The 17,576-nt window shown below is 39.4% G+C and overlaps 2 protein-coding genes across 2 annotated transcripts in view; one reads left to right on the forward strand and one right to left on the reverse strand.

Moving 5' to 3' along the window:
* The window catches only part of tex (THO complex 3 homolog tex), a 54,136-nt gene extending 53,011 nt beyond the window's left edge, over nt 1-1,125 (reverse strand). The window contains exon 1 of the mRNA XM_090384213.1: nt 926-1,125. Within this exon, the coding sequence (XP_090240339.1) occupies nt 926-1,114 (189 nt within the window). The 5' untranslated portion in view covers nt 1,115-1,125. The remainder of the gene's footprint in view (nt 1-925) is intronic.
* A 107-nt stretch (nt 1,126-1,232) lies between these two features.
* BNIP3 (BCL2 interacting protein 3) overlaps nt 1,233-17,576 on the forward strand; it is a 125,869-nt gene continuing 109,525 nt past the window's right edge. Inside the window, exon 1 of the mRNA XM_090384336.1 lies at nt 1,233-1,351. Coding sequence (XP_090240462.1) covers nt 1,312-1,351 — 40 coding nt within the window. The 5' untranslated portion in view covers nt 1,233-1,311. The remainder of the gene's footprint in view (nt 1,352-17,576) is intronic.

Here is a 17,576-nt window from a genome sequence, read left to right on the forward strand (position 1 = left end):
ATTAATAAAAAGCCTATGACTGTTACTACACAAATCCGGGGTTGCAAATATTAACTTTGGTGATAAAGACAGCAAGAAGGATCGTGGATGCAAATCATTGCATCCACTGAATCCAGAAAAGAAAAAAACGTTTCATATTAACGATTTATTCACTTTTCCAATTTTTAAACAAGGACTAATGGGGGATATATCTCCTACTCCAAAGTATATGTTCTTCAGCTTTTTTCCCCCTTCTTTTTCTGGTTTTCACTGTATCTTCAAGGCACCCTGCACAGATCAGTCAGACGGGTAAGATTATCTTAATCCTTTAGTTAAATAATATATGTAAAAAAAAAAAAATTCACAACGTAACTCACTTGCTTTGTAGATCATAAAATGTAGTTCATAAAATGGATCAGTGGAATTCAAATAACAGTAAATAGGGTATATAAAAGTAAGTATGGTAAATTAAGGTCTTATGAAACTCAAAACCTATAATTTAAATGTATTGTATATTAAATTTAACTTGGCGAACCAAAACCTAATTTAAATCTTGGTTATTACTTACGATATATTTTATATATTTTGTAAGTAATAATCAAGACATTTTATTTTATATTATTATAACATGTTTTAGTTCATATAAAAATTTTGATTCGTGTCTTATCTTGTTTTGTCAAGTTTTAAACCAACGGTGTAAAATATATTGATTTTTCAAAAAGCTTATATACACATGCACCTATTGAAGCAAGTCGATCCTTTTAAAATTTTATTTCATGTATCACCACATGCGGCTTTGTGTTTGTTTAGTTTGCTTTTTGGATATATATAAATATTAATTTGTCAGCTACTGTGGAACTGAATGCATCATAGTTCATAAACGAAGACGACATATTATATAAACGCATCGAAAGAGCATCTAGGTACATTTCTTTTATTTCCTTACTAGACGATCTCGATCAAGGACAAAAATGCTGACTGTCTTATCAAAACTTCCGGAAGCAAGACGCTTTCCATCACAGCTCCAGTCAACTGAATGAACTTTAGAACAATGGGCTTGAAAATCTTTAACTCGATTATTGCTTTGAAAATATGCACGCATATTCTCCGAATACGAGGGAGCCATATTTGTCATCAAAGGCCACAACAGAGAACGCAAAGCACGTTGTTGACAGAGGAAAAATCGTTAGGTGTCGCCAGGAGCATGAGGTGATTGTGTGCACGTGATCACTGACGCTTATTTACACAACAAAACCGATTCGTTGACAGCTGTTGTTTGACATTTCAAAGAATTTTTTGAAATATTTTGTAACAATAGACGTAGTTAGTAAAATGACTACTAATATAAATACCAATGATGAAGGTCTTTTAGGTAAGCTAAATATTTCTAAAATGGAATGTACCAATATCAAAGAAAAGTCTACCCTTGTCAACTGCGCGTTTAAGAAGCACCCACCCTTACAAAACAATTCTGGCTGACACTTAAAGAAAACCAGTTGCAGCAACTTCTGTTTTCCTGTAGTGATAGTTATTGTTGTTATTTTCAATTTATATATACATAAATATTCCGATTTGAGTGCTATAAGAAACTGAGTACAGTGCTATTTCATTATTTGGTGGAAAAAATAAGGATATTTATTAATTGGTAGTATATTTTAAAATCTACTAGTATAAAATGCAGTGGGGAATCAATGAGAATAATTTATGAATATTTATCTAGTCTGTAGTAAAATGCTGTTGTCAAAAGTGTTTGGTTTGTTTAAAACTTAACAAGGAAAAATAATGCAGTGAATTGATTTCTATTTAAGCCCCCCCATCATTTAGAATATTTTCCTATATACAAGACAAACACATTAAGAGCAACTGTATTAATAATAGGTAAACTTAGCCAACAACTCCACAAGAGAAGGATATTTCCAAGAAAGTATAAGAAGGTTCATAAAGGTTCAAGCAGCTTTATGTCATTATAAAGCACAGCTTCTCAAACCTGCCATACTAATCCATCAACTTATCATAATCTCCATAAGTAAAATTATTTGATTGTGATGTGACTAGCAGTATTAGTATTCGTAAAGGCAAATCAGCAAGGAAGTAAGGTTTATATTTTTTGAAAATAAACCCACCCTTGTTAGCACTCTAGACATTTTTCATAGTAGTAGTAGTGGCACATAATGCAAGAAAGCAAGTGTAGGAGCTTATGCAGCATCAGCCAAAAAAAAAAAAAAAAAATCACACCATTCCCTCCAAATGCCTGTCCAGTTCCTCCTTAAATTTATTTAACCTATCAACTTCCACAACGACAGATGGAAGTTTGTTCCAGCAATTAACCACCCGCTGGCTAAAGGCAAATTTCCGCGCATCTATTCTACATCTGTCCTTTCTTAATTTGAACTTATGTCCCCGTAGGTTGGTAATCTGAACAAGTGGAAGGATCCCATCAGAATTCAGCGTGCTCAACCCATTCAAGGCCTTATAGACCTCAATCAGATCACAGCGCAGGTGCCTAGTCTCCAGCCACTGCAATTTGCAGAACTTAAGCCTCTCTTGGTAAGAGAATCCCTTCATTCCCCTCACCAATCGTGTTGCTCTTCTCTGTACACGCTCAAGCAAATCTACATCCTTCCTAAAATGAGGCCTCCAGACCTGTACGCAGTACTCAAGGCGTGGCCTGACCATTGCCTTATACAGAGGGACAATCACCTCCTTTTCCCTGCTAGCAAAATTCCTATATATCATTGACAAAACCCCATGACCTGCCCTAGCAGCCTGTCTGCATTGCTCAGAAAACTTCATATCTGACTGCACAATTACTCCCAGGTCTTTTTCATTTTCTACCACCTTAAGTGTAGTACCACACAGTTGGTACGTTTCTCTGGGGTTACTTCTACCCATATGCAGTACTTTGCATTTGTCAAGGTTGAACTTCAGTTGCCATTTCTTAGCCCATCTGCCCAAATTATCTAGATCCTGTTGCAGTAGCATACTGCCATTACTGTCATTAACAACCCTGCCAACCTTTGTGTCATCTGCAAACTTCGACATTAAGCCTGATATACCTTCATCAATATCATTGATAAATACACAAAACAACAGTGGACCCAACACCGAACCCTGTGGGACTCCACTAATAACATTAGTCCACGAAGAGTTGAGGGCTGATGACCCTCCTATGTGTCAGTCCTGCGGCACAGTTTTAACTATCAGACACCTTTTAATCGATTGTCCAAATTTTAGGAATATCCGTTTTACCGCTTTTAATCATCTGACTGAGCCTTATACACTCAGTCAGATTTTATCCGACAATGACCATGTGTCTGCTGTCTTTAGCTATTTTAAATTAATAAAAGTTTTTAATTGTATCTGAAATGTATACGTTATTGTTATTTCTTTATTAATTTATTTTTTAGCTATTTGTTATTATATACCGTGACGCGGTGGCCTAACCAATTAGGTCACCGAGAGCTTAAATTTTTATGTTACCTCTTCTTGGCGCATTATAGCCTCAGCTGCTGATGCGCCGATAAAACACAAACAAACAAACAATCCACGAAGAGCAGCACCCATTGATTACCACCCTCTGTCTTCTCCCACTTAACCATCCTTTTATCCATTGTAGCAACTCACCCTTAATACCATTCTGCTCCAATTTGTACAGCAGTCTTCCATGCGCAACAGTGTCAAAAGCTTTCCTGAAATCCAAGTATATGATATCAAAATTATTTTTTGCATCCAGTTCCTTTGTGACCACATCATAATAACCAATCAAATTTGTCAGACAAGACTTTCCCTTAACAAACCCATGCTGTGTTTGAATTATTGCTGCAATCTTGTCTAGATGATCCTGCAATGCATCTTTAACCAGTGACTCCATTATTTTACCCGGAACAGAAGTTAAACTAACTGGTCTGTAATTACTCGTGTCACCCTTCGATCCACCTTTGTGAATTGGGGACACATTGGCACATCTCCAGTCCGTGGGAACCTCCCTGAGTCCAAGGATGCTCTCATAATTATGGCTAAGGGTTTGCTTAGTTGCTTTGCCGCCTCCTTTAAAATAACTGGATAGATCCCATCCACCCCAGGTGCCTTTCTTATGTTTAACTTCAACAATTTCTCCTCCACTTTGCTCTCTGTTATTACAAAATCATTAAGCACACTGCTACAATTTGATAACCTTCTTCCATTTACAAACTGTAATAATTCCTCACGTGTGAATGTAGATGCAAAATACTCATTCAGTTTGTTTGCTATCAGAGCAGGATCATCAACAGTCGAACCATCGATGTCAAGTGGACCAATCATATTCATCCCCTTCCTTTTAGAGTTTATATAAGTAAAGAAATCCTTGCTGTTTTTCTTAGCATCTTTTGCCAAAGATTTCTCGTAATCCGCCTTCGCCTGCCGAACCTCCTTTGTGACCTGATTACAGACTAGCTTATATCTGCCACAGGCTTCTGCGTCACCTGATAATTTATATGCATCCCATGCATTTTTCTTCTCTGTCACGAGTCTCATTAGTTCATTTGATAACCATTTAGGCCTAAACCTTGAACGATAGTTCTCTTATGTGGAAGTTTCAGCATTAAGAGAGGCATATATGCAAGCTTATACAGCATCAGCCAAAAAAAAAATCTCATTTCACCCGTCCATTGCTCTAAAAGTTTGTCCAGTTCTTCCTTGAATTTATTTAAGCTATCAACTTCCACAACAGATGGAAGTTTGTTCCGGCAATAAACTACCAACTGGCTAAAGGCAAATTTCGGCACATCTATTCTACAACTGTCTTTCCTCAAATTGAATTTGTCTCCTCGGGTGTGTAATCTGAGCAAGAGGAAGAATCCCATAAGCACTAAGCTTGCTCAAACTGTTTAAGACCTTATACACCTCCATCAGGTGATCTGATTGAGGTGTATAATGAGGTACAATGAACAATTGTACAGAGAAATAGAGTGGGCTAGTAAATCGGAATGTCTTACAATGGGGGATTTTAACTTCCCAGATATTGACTGGAACTTGGAACTTGTGGATTGGTCACTCGCACACTGGTCAGGCTTTTGTGGATTTATTGGATGATTGTTTTCTGCAGCATCATGTTCGAGAGGCAACCAGAGAGAGTAATACTCTTGATCTGGTTATCAGCAATGATCAATCGTGTAATAATTTAAGAATTTGCAGTGATCATTGTACTGATGTGGGATTTACTTAAGGATTTAATTACCATCAGGGGTAAAGGAAAGGGTTTTTGCTTCCGTAAAGGTGAGTACAGTGGTCTCAGAAAGTTTTTAAATACTATACAGTGGGATCAACTGACGATGTTACCAACAGTAAATTCTAAGTATTCAAGGAATTAATCGTGGATGCTACTAAAAGTTTCATACCTATTAAGAAATATTGTTCAAGGTTTAGGCCTAAATGGTTATCAAATGAACTAATGAGACTCGTAACAGGGAAGAAAAATGCATGGGATGCATATAAATTATCAAGCGACTCAGAAGCCTATGGCAGATATAAGCTAGTCTGTAATCAGATCACAAAGGAGGTTAGGCAGGCGAAGGCAGATTACAAGAAATCCTTGGCAAAAGATGGTAAGAAAAACAGCAAGAATTTCTTTACTTATATAAACTCTAAAAGAAAGGGGATGAATCAGATTGGTCCACTTGATATCGATGGTTCGACTGTTGATGATCCTGCTCAGATAGCAAACAAACTGAAAGAATATTTTGCATCTACATTCACACATGAGGAATTATTAAGGTTTGAAAATGGCAGAAGGTTATCAAATTGTAGCAGGATACTTAATGATTTTATAATAACTGAGAGCAAAGTGGAGGAGAAATTGTTGAAGTTAAACATAAGAAAAGCACCTGGGGTGGATGGGATCTATCCAGTTATATTAAAGGGGGCGGCAAAGCAAACCTTTAGCCATAATTATGAGAGCATCCTTGGACTCAGGGGAGGTTCCCACAGATTGGAGATGTGCAAATGTATCCCCAATTCACAAAGGGGGATCTAAGGGTGACACGAGTAATTATAGACCAGTTAGTTTAACTTCTGTGCCGGGTAAAATAATGGAGTCACTGGTTAAAGATGCATTGCAGGATCATGTAGACAAGACTGCAGCAATAATTCAGACACAGCATGCGTTTGTTAAGGGAAAGTCTTGTCTGACAAATTTGATAGGATATTATGATGTGGTTACAAAGGAACTGAATGCAAAAAATAATTTTGATATCATATATTTGGATTTCAGGAAAGCTTTTGACACTGTTGCACATGGAAGACTATTGTACAAATTGGAGCAGAATGGTATTAAGGGTAAGTTGCTGCAATGGATAAAAGGATGGTTAAGTGGGAGAAGACAGAGGGTTGTAATCAATGGGTACTGCTCTTCATGGACTAATGTTAGTGGAGTCCCACAGGGTTCGGTGTTGAGTCCACTGTTTTGTATATTTATTAATAATATTGATGAAGGTATATTAGGCTTAATGTCGAAGTTTGCAGATGATACAAAGGTTGCCAGGGTTGTTAATGACAGCAATGGCAGTGTGCTACTGCAACAGGATCTAGATAATTTGGGCAGATGGGCTAAGAAGTGGCAACTGAAGTTTAACCTTGACAAATGCAAAGTACTGCATATGGGTAGAAGTAACCCCAGAGAAACGTACCAACTGTGTGGTTACTACACTTAAGGTGGTAGAAAATGAAAAAGACATGGGAGTAATTGTGCAGGCAGATAAGAAGTTTTCTGAGAAATGCAGACAGGCTGCCAGGGCAGGTCATGGGGTTTTGTCAATGATATATAGGAATTTTGCTAGCAGGGAAAAGGAGGTGATTATCCCTCTGTATAAGGCAATACTCTGTACGCAGAACTCAGGCCACGCCTTGAGTACTGCGTACAGGTCTGGAGGCCTCATTTTAGGAAGGATGTAGATTTACTTGAGCGTGTACAGAGAAGGGCAACAAGATTGGTGAGGGGAATGAAGGGATCCTCTTACCAAGAGAGGTTTAAGTTCTGCAAATTGCAGTGGCTGGAGACTAGGCACCTGCATGGTGATCCGATTGAGGTGTATAAGGCCTTGAATGGGTTGGGCACGCTGAATTCTGATGGGATCCTTCCACTTGTTCAGATTACGAACCTAAGGGGGCATAAATTCAAATTAAGAAAAGACAGATATAGAATAGATGTGTGGAAATTTGCCTTTAGCCAGCGGGTGGTTAATTGCTGGAACAAACTTCCATCTGTTATTGTGGAAGTTGATAGGTTGAATAAATTTAAGGAGGAACTGGACAGGCATTTGGAGGGAATGGCGTGTTTTTTTTTTTTTTTTTTTTGGCTGATGCTGCATAAGCTCATACACTTGCTTTCTTGCATCACATGCCACTACTACTACCTTTCAGGTGCCTAGTCTCTAGAAACTGCAGTTTGCTGAACTTAAGCCTTTCTTGGTAAGAGTAACCCTTTGTTCCCCTGAACAATCTCTGCCCTTTTCTGTACTCATTCCAATAATTTAAATTGTGCTAATTTTTTTTTTTTTTTTTTTTATCTATGCTACCCTATTTAATGTTATATTTTTAGCCTTAGCCAGAATACGTTCTCTTTCTTTAAATGCTGGTACCTTCCTCTTTGTTTGCCTCTGAGTCTATTACTATTAAAAAAAAGTAGTTTCCTACAAAGGGAGGTCTGGGAAATTTTTCCCAGGCCTTCCTTAATAGGAAAATGTTTTAATAATAAAACACTAATTTGTGGCATTAATTAAAGAATGGTATAATGGCTACAGCATATACTGTGATTCAAAGCAATATATATACTTATTTAAAAACTAAATAAGTGCTATTTTTGTGATCTGAGTAGGACATTGTTTTATCCCAATAAGTATTAAAAATCAGAACTCTAGCTATGATTCTACCAAATCTAATGAATCAACTTTAATGTATATTTTCTTGACAAGTGTACAAGAATTTTTGACTAAAGGCAAAAAGTGTAGCCTTCATGATTAGTGTGTGTTTCATCATTGAGTTTAAAAAAAAAAAAAATACATTTTTACTAGTGTTAAACCATATGGTTGAAATTACAGTATTTCTTTTACTCTGTATCTTCAAAACATTGTTATCAAAATGATAAGGGGACATTGTTATTTCTCAAGAGGACAATAACTTTAGCTGATTTGGTTCTCTTATTGTGTAATTGTTTTTTATCAGGGGAAAAAAAAAAAAAAAAAACTGTCTTCAATTGCATCCTTTCATCAGATATTTTCAGTTTTGCTCCATCAGTTATTGGTGGTGTTTGCTATTAAAGGGCAATTTAAAATTACTATTGAAGGGTATTTCAAAACTTTGACTATAAATATGGAAACACAATATTGCATTTAGAAGACTAAAAATACCGTACATCAGTTACAGGTAATACATTATGAGACAGACTTTCCATTAACTTTAAAGATAAGAAACTATTAAATTAGCATTAGCAAAGGCACATGATGCAAGAAAGCAAGCTTATATAGCATCAGCGAAAAAAAAAAAAAAAACCCTTATTTCACCCATCCAACATACTAAAAAACAGAAGTGCATGACATACTTCAACTAAGAATTGCCACCTGTTACTTCATACTGGGGACCATTTTGATTACACATACTCATGATAAATACTACATGCAAAGAAAATGCTTTGCAGTAAGGAAATGAACTCTTCCCCCCATAAATAATTTCTTGTATGTAATTGTTTTCAATTGAATTGGTGAATAAAATCAGGTTGCTTTAAGTCAGCGGTTCTCCAACTTTTTTATCAGTGGGCCAATATTGATGAAAATACAACAATGGAAGTTGTGGGTGGGCCACATATGTTTATCCATTACACAATATATATATATCAGAAAACAACACTTGTCAATAAATTTTGATATAAAAGTGGCTGCAAGCTATACAGGGTGTTTCAGTTAAACGTTTCAGAACTTCTAAGAGGGGTAGGGTACATCCTGACAACTCGAAATCATATAGCAATGTGGGGTCGGAAATGCTTTCCTGAAGCGGTGTTGTACACAGAAGCACCATAAAGAAAAGAGACCGTAAGTGAGAAATCGTTTTAATAATACATGAAAAGAAGGTACATGGATTAAAGTAAGTGTTCGAAGTTTCTTCCACGGGCTATAATGCACGCCTCACATTTCCGACGCATGGACATCCGAACATTCTGGAATACTCCAGGCAAATTTCGAATTTCTTGAACAAGAACGCCAAGTTAGTAGGATGGATGATTACACGAACGCAGAGTTAGCCGATATGCATTTGGCGTACGGGGCTGCAAATTGTAGTGGGCTAGCCGCACAGCGTTTGTACGCGGAACGATATCCGACGAGGCGTATTCCCAGTCATAATTTCTTTGCAAGACTGCACCAGAGGTTAGCTGAGAGAGGTTCATTTGAAAGAGCTGACAGGGACAGGGTAAGAACAGCACGGACTCCAGCCGTCGAACAGAATGTGCTGCAGCATGTACAGGGGAATCCAAGAACGAGTACACGAAGTCTAGCAAACGCAGTCGGGGTTTCCCATTGCAGCGTCTGGAGGATTCTCCGAGAACAAGACATGCATCCGTTTCACGTACAGCGTGTCCAGACACAGCAACCGGAGGATTATGCACCTCGTATTGCTTTCGCATAGTGGTACCTTGGAAAATGTGCTACAAATCCCCTTTTTCCTGCTGAAGTGTTGTTTTCCGATGAGGCATCCTTCACAAGGGAAGGAATTTTCAACACGCATAACGACCATATCTGGGCGGTCGAGAACCCGCATGCAATACGACGTTGTGCAGCACAGATTCGATTTTCGGTCAATGTATGGGCCGGTATTATGGGAGATCACCTCATCGGACCTTACCTGTTATCGTGTCATCTAACCGGACCTATCTACTTGATCTTTCTGCAGGAAGTATTGCCACAGCTTTTGAGAGATGAACAGATTTCTGCATCGACGCAACAGACAATGTGGTTCCAACACGATGGAGCCCCTGCCCATTATAGCGGAGATGTTCGTAACTACCTGGATGTCACATTTGGTCAACAGTGGATCGGACGTGGTGGTCCCGTGCGTTGGCCTGCGCGGTCACCCGACCTATCATGTCTTGATTTTTATTTCTGGGGTCATATGAAATCGCTAGTTTATGACACCCCTGTCGACAATGCTGAGGAGCTGGTTGCAAGAATCGCAGTAGCTGCCGAAGAAATTCGAAATTCACCTGGAGTATTCCAGAATGTTCGGATGTCCATGCGTTGGAGATGTGAGGCGTGCATTGTAGCCCGTGGAAGAAACTTCGAACACTTACTTTAATCCATGTACCTTTTGCTTCTTTTCATGTATTATTAAAACGATTTCTCACTTACTGTCTCTTTTCTTTATGGTGCTTCTGTGTACAACACCGCTTCAGGAAAGCATTTCCGACCCCACATTGCTATATGATTTCGAGTTGTCAGGATGTACCCTACTCCTCTTAGAAGTTCTGAAACGTTTAACTGAAACACCCTGTATATAGAAAATTTGCAGGCTGCAGATGGCCTGTGGGCCACACTTTGTGAACCCCTGCTTTAAGTAGTCAAGATGTATATTCAAAGTGATAGCATTTTTTTTTCTGTCTCCCTATTCTAGAATGGATTTTATTGAAATTTGGTTTTGGGGTTATTAATAATCTTTATAAACCAAATTTATTTAGGCTCATTGTATTGAGTTGCTTCTTCCAAGGTTAGCAAGGCCAAATGATGCAAGAAAGCAGACTTTTTCTGCATCAGCTAAAAAATAAAACAAAACAGAACATTCATACTATTCCCATTCCCACAAAGTAACTATTCAGTTCCACTTGGAACTTAGCTAAACTTACTACCGATACTGTGTTAGGAAAAATCTTACTCTAGTGTTCAACAACCTGCTGCTCATAGATGAAATATAGGAGGTTCAGGCTTCTGTTGTTCCTTGTGATTTTTGTATTTGTGCCCCTCCCCCAGTTCTTGTTTCACCTGTGAGGAAGGTCTGTTCTCCCTTATTCCTTTTACTAAATCCCTTTACTGCCTTATTGCCTCGTACACTGCTGTTAGATCTCCCTTAGATTACTGGTTGACATGCTTGCAGTCCACATCTAAGACATTCTTCATATTTACATTGCTTTTTTTACTCATTACCAATCTGGTTACCCTTCTGTGAACCCTTTCCTGAGTTCCATTTTCTTTTTAAGTGTGGTCTCCAGACTTGAATACAATATTTCAAATACAGTCTAACTATTGCCTTGTAAAGGGGGATGATGACGTCATTCCTTATAGCAAAGGCCATATAAATCGTAGACAGGATACCATGTGCCTTCCTAGCCATCTATTTACATTGTGGTGAAAATTTCATGTTAGACTGAATTTGACACAATTTGACCTCAGTTGCCCTTGTGTCATTAAGACACAAGGAGATTGTAACTGAGACCATATATATTTGTGAAATGAACTAGGAAGTGTTTAGTATATTTAGATCTTTTTGTAGATAAGTTTGTTCCATCAGTTTGATTATTTGTGATGTATTCAATAGTAAGAAAAGGTGGCATATTGTATGAAGTAATAACATTTTGGGATATGGCATATATGCAGCAAGAGTATATCCAGCTCCATGAAATTGATCCCTATATGCACACTACTTGGACTTCCGCCAGTCACCATCTGGCAGAGTAGAGGCAGCAAGATTATACACTAGCTGATATTGGTGCCTCCTAGAGAGTTACCAAAAGGTTCAGGCTGGTGGACTATCTAGTAGCTATCCTTTGAATACTATTTTAGAGCTGCATCCATGAAATGTATGAAGTTTGGATCTCACGATGATGCTGACTGTAACCTCAAAAGACATCAGTCATACTGCATGATTGGAAGAGATGATAGGTCACTGAAGCTTTGTTCTAGAAACTAAACATGGGTTTTTTTCCCCCCTTCAATTCTGCAAAAAGCAAAGTAATAGTATTGCATGTTCAATGAAAGTCATCTATCACCTAGGAATGCCTGGTAACACAGAGGCAACATTCCTCTGTATGGTGTGGATGCCACATCTTGACCCCAGCTTATGTTAGTTCACACCTGGGCAGTCACTTCCTGTATACTGGGTGCCTGTACATCAGGACTTGCACATGGGATTATACCCATGGTTACTACTGCAGTCTCACTATCATGAAGGTGCAAGCCGAGGATTTGGTTGTATCAGAACAACTGGACTTCACCGAAATTCCAGTGTCACCTGAAAATTAGTTCCATCAGCATTTCGGACTCCCACAGAGCAAGCCCAAGCTTGTCATACCCGAAAGAATGTCTGCAGCAGCTCAAGGATTAATAATAAAACCTTGTTATATCTAGTGTTCTACAAATGTAGAGTTGGATAGGCGCAATACAGCCAAAGCATATTTTGTGCCACAAAACTAAACAAACAATAGTGTATAGTGTTAATTGTAAAGCGGCTCCGAGGGATCCCCCAACTTTGTGTCAGGCGATGTGATGAATACAAAACTCTGTAAAGGCAAGATTTATGTTGATTTGTGAGTGTTCGTGTAGTAGTAGTAGTAGTGGCATGTGATGCAAGAAAGCAAATGTATCAGCCAAAAAAAAAATCACACCATTCCCTCCAAATGCCTGTCCAGTTCGTCTTTAAATTTATTTAACCTATCAACTTCCACAACGACAGATTGTGGATTTGTTCCAGCAATTAACCACCCGCTGGCTAAAAGCAAATTTCCGCACATCTATTCTACATCTGTCTTTTCTTAATTTGAATTTATGCCCCCTTAGGTTCGTAATCTGAACAAGTGGAAGGATCCCATCAGAATTCAGCATGCTCAACCCATTCAAGGCCTTATACACCTCAATCAGATCACCGCGCAGGTGCCTAATCTCCAGCCACTGCAATTTGCAGAACTTAAACCTCTCTTGGTAAGAGGATCCCTTCATTCCCCTCACCAATCTTGTTGCCTTTCTCTGTACACGCTCAAGTAAATCTACATCCTTCCTAAAATGAGGCCTCCAGACCTGTATTCAGTACTCAAGGCGTGGCCTGACCATTGCCATATACAGAGGGACAATCACCTCCTTTTCCCTGCTAGCAAAATTCCTATATATCATTGACAAAACCCCATGACCTGCCCTGGAAGCCTATCTGCATTGCTCAGAAAACTTCATATCTGACTGCAAAATTACTCGCAGGTCTTTTTCATTTTCTACGACCTTAAGTGTAATACCACACAGTTGGTACATTTCTCTGGGGTTATTTCTACCCATATGCAGTACTTTGCATTTGTCAAGGTTAAACTTGAGTTGCCACTTCTTATCCCAGCTGCCCAAATTATCTAGATCCTGCTGCAGTAGCACACTGCCATTACTGTCATTAACAACCCTGCCAACCTTTGTATCATCTGCAAACTTCAACACTAAGCCTGATATACCTTCATCAATATCATTGATAAATATACAAAACAACAGTGGACCCAACACTGAACCCTGTGGGACTCCACTAATAACATTAGTAAACGAAGAGCAGCACCCATTAATTACCACCTTCTGTCTTCTCCCACTCAATCATCCTTTTATCCATTGTAGAAACTTGCCCTTAATACCATTCTGCTCCAATTTGTACAATAGTCTTCCATGTGCAACAGTGTCTAAAGCTTTCCTGAAATCCAAATATATGATATCAAAATTGTTTTTTGCATCCAGTTCCTTTGTAACCACATCATAATATCCTATCAAATTTGTCAGACAAGACTTTCCCTTAACATTAGCATTAGCATTAGTAGAGGCATTTGATGCAAGAAAGCAAGCTTATGCAGCATCAGCCGGAAAAAAAAAAAAAGCCACTTCCACTTCACCCCTCTGTTCGTTCCAAATACCTGTCCAGCTGAGCCTTAAACTTATTTAGGCTATCAACCTCCACCACAAGGGATGGAAGTCTGTTCCACTAACCAACCACCCGCAGGCTAAAGGCAAATTTCCGCACGTCTATCCTACATCTGTCTTTCCTCAATTTGAATTTATGCCCTCTCAGGTGATTTTTCTGAGCTAGAGGAAGAATTCCATCAGCATTGAGCATGCTTAAACCATTCAAGGCTTTATACACCTCTATCAGATCACCTCGCTGGTGCCTAGTCTCCAGACACTGTAATTTGCAAAACTTAAGCCTTTCTTCGTAAGAGCACCCCTTTGTTCCATTCACTAATCTTGTTGCCCTTCTCTGTACTCGTTCCAGCAGCTCTACATCCTTCTTGAAATGAGGCCTCCAGACCTGTATACAGTACTCTAGGTGTGGCCTGACCATTGCCTTATACAATGGAATAATCACCTCCTTATCCCTGCTGGAAAAATTCCTGTATATCATTGACAATACTCCATGAGCTACTCTTGCAGCCCGTCTGCACTGCTCAGAGAACTTCATATCTGCCTGCACAACTACCCCCAAGTCCCTTTCATTCTCTACCACTGTCAGTGTAGTACCAAAGAGTTGATACGTTGCTCTGGGATTGCTGTTTCCCATGCGTAGTACTTTACATTTGTCAATGTTAAACTTCATTTGCCACCTCTCAGCCCATCTGCTCAACCTTTCCAGATCCTGTTGCAGCAGCATAGTGTCAGTAGTGTCCTTGACAACCCTGCCAACCTTTGTATCATCTGCAAACTTGGACATTAAGCTTGATATACCATCATCAATATCATTTATAAATACAGAAAACAATAATGGACCCAACACTGAGCCCTGAGGGACTCCACTAATAACATTAGTCCACGATGAGCAGTGTCCATTGATTACCACTCTCTGTCTTCTCCCCCTCAACCACCCCTTTATCCATAGCAGCAATTTGCCTCCAATGTCACACTGCTCCAATTTGTGTAGCAGTCTTCCATGTGCAACAGTATCAAAAGCCTTTCTAAGATCTAAGTATATAATATCAAAGTTATTCCCTGCATCCAGTTCTTTTGTGACTGCATCATAATATCCAATCAAGTTGGTCAGGCAAGACTTCCCCTTAACAAAACCATGCTGTGTCTGAGCTATAACTGAAGTCTTGTCTAAATGATCCTGCAGTTCTTCTTTAACCAGTGCCTCCATTAATTTTCCTGGAACAGAAGTTAAGCTCACAGATCTATAATTACTTGTGTTAGCCTTTGATCCTCCTTTGTGAATTGGGGTCACATTTGCACATTTCCAGTCTATGGGTACCTCCCCTGAGTCCAAGGAAGCTCTCATAATTATGGCTAAGGGTTTGCTTACTTCCTTTGCTGCCTCCTTTAATATAACTGGATAGATCCCATCCACCCCGGGTGCCTTTCTTGTGTTTATCTTCAACAGTTTCTCCTCCACTTTACTCCCAGTTATTTCAAGATTCTGTAGCTTACTGCTAGAGTTGAATACACCTCTGGCATTCCCCTTGCTGAATAACTCCTCATGTGTGAATGTTGATGCAAAATATTCGTTTAGTTTGTTAGCTACCTGAGCAGGATCATCAACAGTTGACCCATCAATATCAAGTGGACCAATCTGATTCATCCCCTTCCTTCTCGAGTTTACATAAGTAAAGAACTCTGCTGTTTTTCTTTGCATCCCTTGCCAAGGATTTCTCGTAATCTGCCTTTGCCTGCCTAACCTCCTTTGTAACTTGGTTGCATATCAACTTGTATCTATCATAGGCTTCTGTGTCATGTGTTAATTTGTAAGTATCCCATGCATTTTTCTTCTCTGCCATATGCCTCATTAGTTCATCTGACATCCATTTTGGCCTAAACCTTGAACAGTATTTCTTAGTTGGTATGTAAAGCCTAGTAGCTTCCAAGATAAGTTCCTTGAATGCTTCCCATTTTGAATTTGCTGTTGGTAACATCATCAGTTGGTCCCACTATAGAATTTAAATACTGTCTCAGTCCATCATAGTCCCCTTTACGGAAGCAATAACCCTTCCCTTTACCCCTAATGGTAGTTACCTCTTTGAGTAAATCCCACTTCAGCACACTGTGATCACTGCCACCTAGTGGTTCATTTTTCTGCAGATTCTTAATGCATGAAGAATCACTGCTGATAATCAAATCAAGAGTATTACTCCCTCTAGTTGCCTCCCGAACATGCTGATGTAGAAAACAATCATCCAATAAATTCACAAAAGCCCTGCTAGTGTTTGAGTAACCAGCCCCCAAATTCCAGTCAATATCTGGGAAATTAAAATCTCCCATTATAAGACTCTCTGATTTACTGGCCCACTCTATTTCCCTGTACAGTTCCTTATTATATTCATCAGAGTCATTAGGCCTATAGCACACTCCTACTCTCAATTTTGATCTCCCAATGTTTATGTCACACCAAACTGACTCAACACTGCACTGTCCGGCGATGTCGACTGGCTTCACTTCCTTGGTTTTTATGTGTTTCTTAACTAATAACATAACCCCTCCCCCCTTCCTATCCTGTCTATCCTTTCTGTAGACGTTGTACTCCCCAAATTGCAGTTCTGCATCCCTTATATCTGTGTGACACCACGTCTCTGATATCCCAACAATATCTGCCTTTGATGTTTTGAACAATACCTCAAATTCATCAAATTTATTTACTAAATTCCTAGCATTGGTGTACACGCAAGTATACCTGCACCTGTTTCTATTCTTAGCTACCCTAACACAACCCATGTGTTTACTTGTACCGCAATGGCTCCCAGCAGTCTCTGAAATACCATGCATCTTGTTTTCCAGGCTTCTGCTCATTCTAATAGAAGCAGTGCAAGAATCTCTTTCACCTCTGCCAGTGGCTACTGTCAATCTATTGGTCTTTGTCTCCCCCCAAGCTAGCAGTTTTCCGACCCACCTAACACTGCCTCGATAGCATCAGCAAATATTCTTGCACCCTTTCTATTTAAGTGTATCCCATCCCTGTAGAAGCAATCTCTCCTGTTAACAAGTACAGTCCAGGCTGAAAAAAATTCTACCCCTTGAGCCTTGCACAATCTTTCCAGGGTCGAATTGATCGACAAGGCTCTCATCATATACTCCATCCTATCGTGTCTGGGCAGAATTGCAGACACTTTCAAATTCAACCCTAATTCTCGGCTTTTGTTCAACAGTGACCTGTACTTGTTAAGTAATTCTGCCGGTCTCCTACTCTTAATATCATTAGTGCCAACGTGTACAACTATATCACCTTTTGTGCCCTTAAAAGATGATATTCGCTCTACAACGTCATCAACCTTTGCCCCTGGCAGACATACCCTGGTCCTGTTCCACTTATCTTTTTTACAAAGCATGTTCCCCGTTTCCCTGACAATAGTCACCAACAACTACTAGTTCCTTCGGGACCAGCGCATTCTGCCTTGGGGGTTGTCTCTGTGCCACGCGATGCCCAAGTGCAAGCTCTGGCGTTGATGTGGGCAGCTGAGAGCTTGATGGGCCCCTCAATTTAGTTTCTTCAAGGGCATCCACCCTGTCCTTCAAGCTCTCATATAGGCCCACAAGAACGCCGAGTTGTTGCCTGATATCGATACACTCCTTGCATCGCGCACACACAAAGACATCCCCCTTGGCAGTATCATGTCCCGTACCTGATTGCTCTGCAAACATCAAGCAAAC

This window comes from Mastigoproctus giganteus, chromosome 11 (genome assembly GCF_048544385.1).
Source record: "Mastigoproctus giganteus isolate SK-2022 chromosome 11, ASM4854438v1, whole genome shotgun sequence".
Classification (NCBI taxonomy): domain Eukaryota; kingdom Metazoa; phylum Arthropoda; class Arachnida; order Uropygi; family Thelyphonidae; genus Mastigoproctus; species Mastigoproctus giganteus.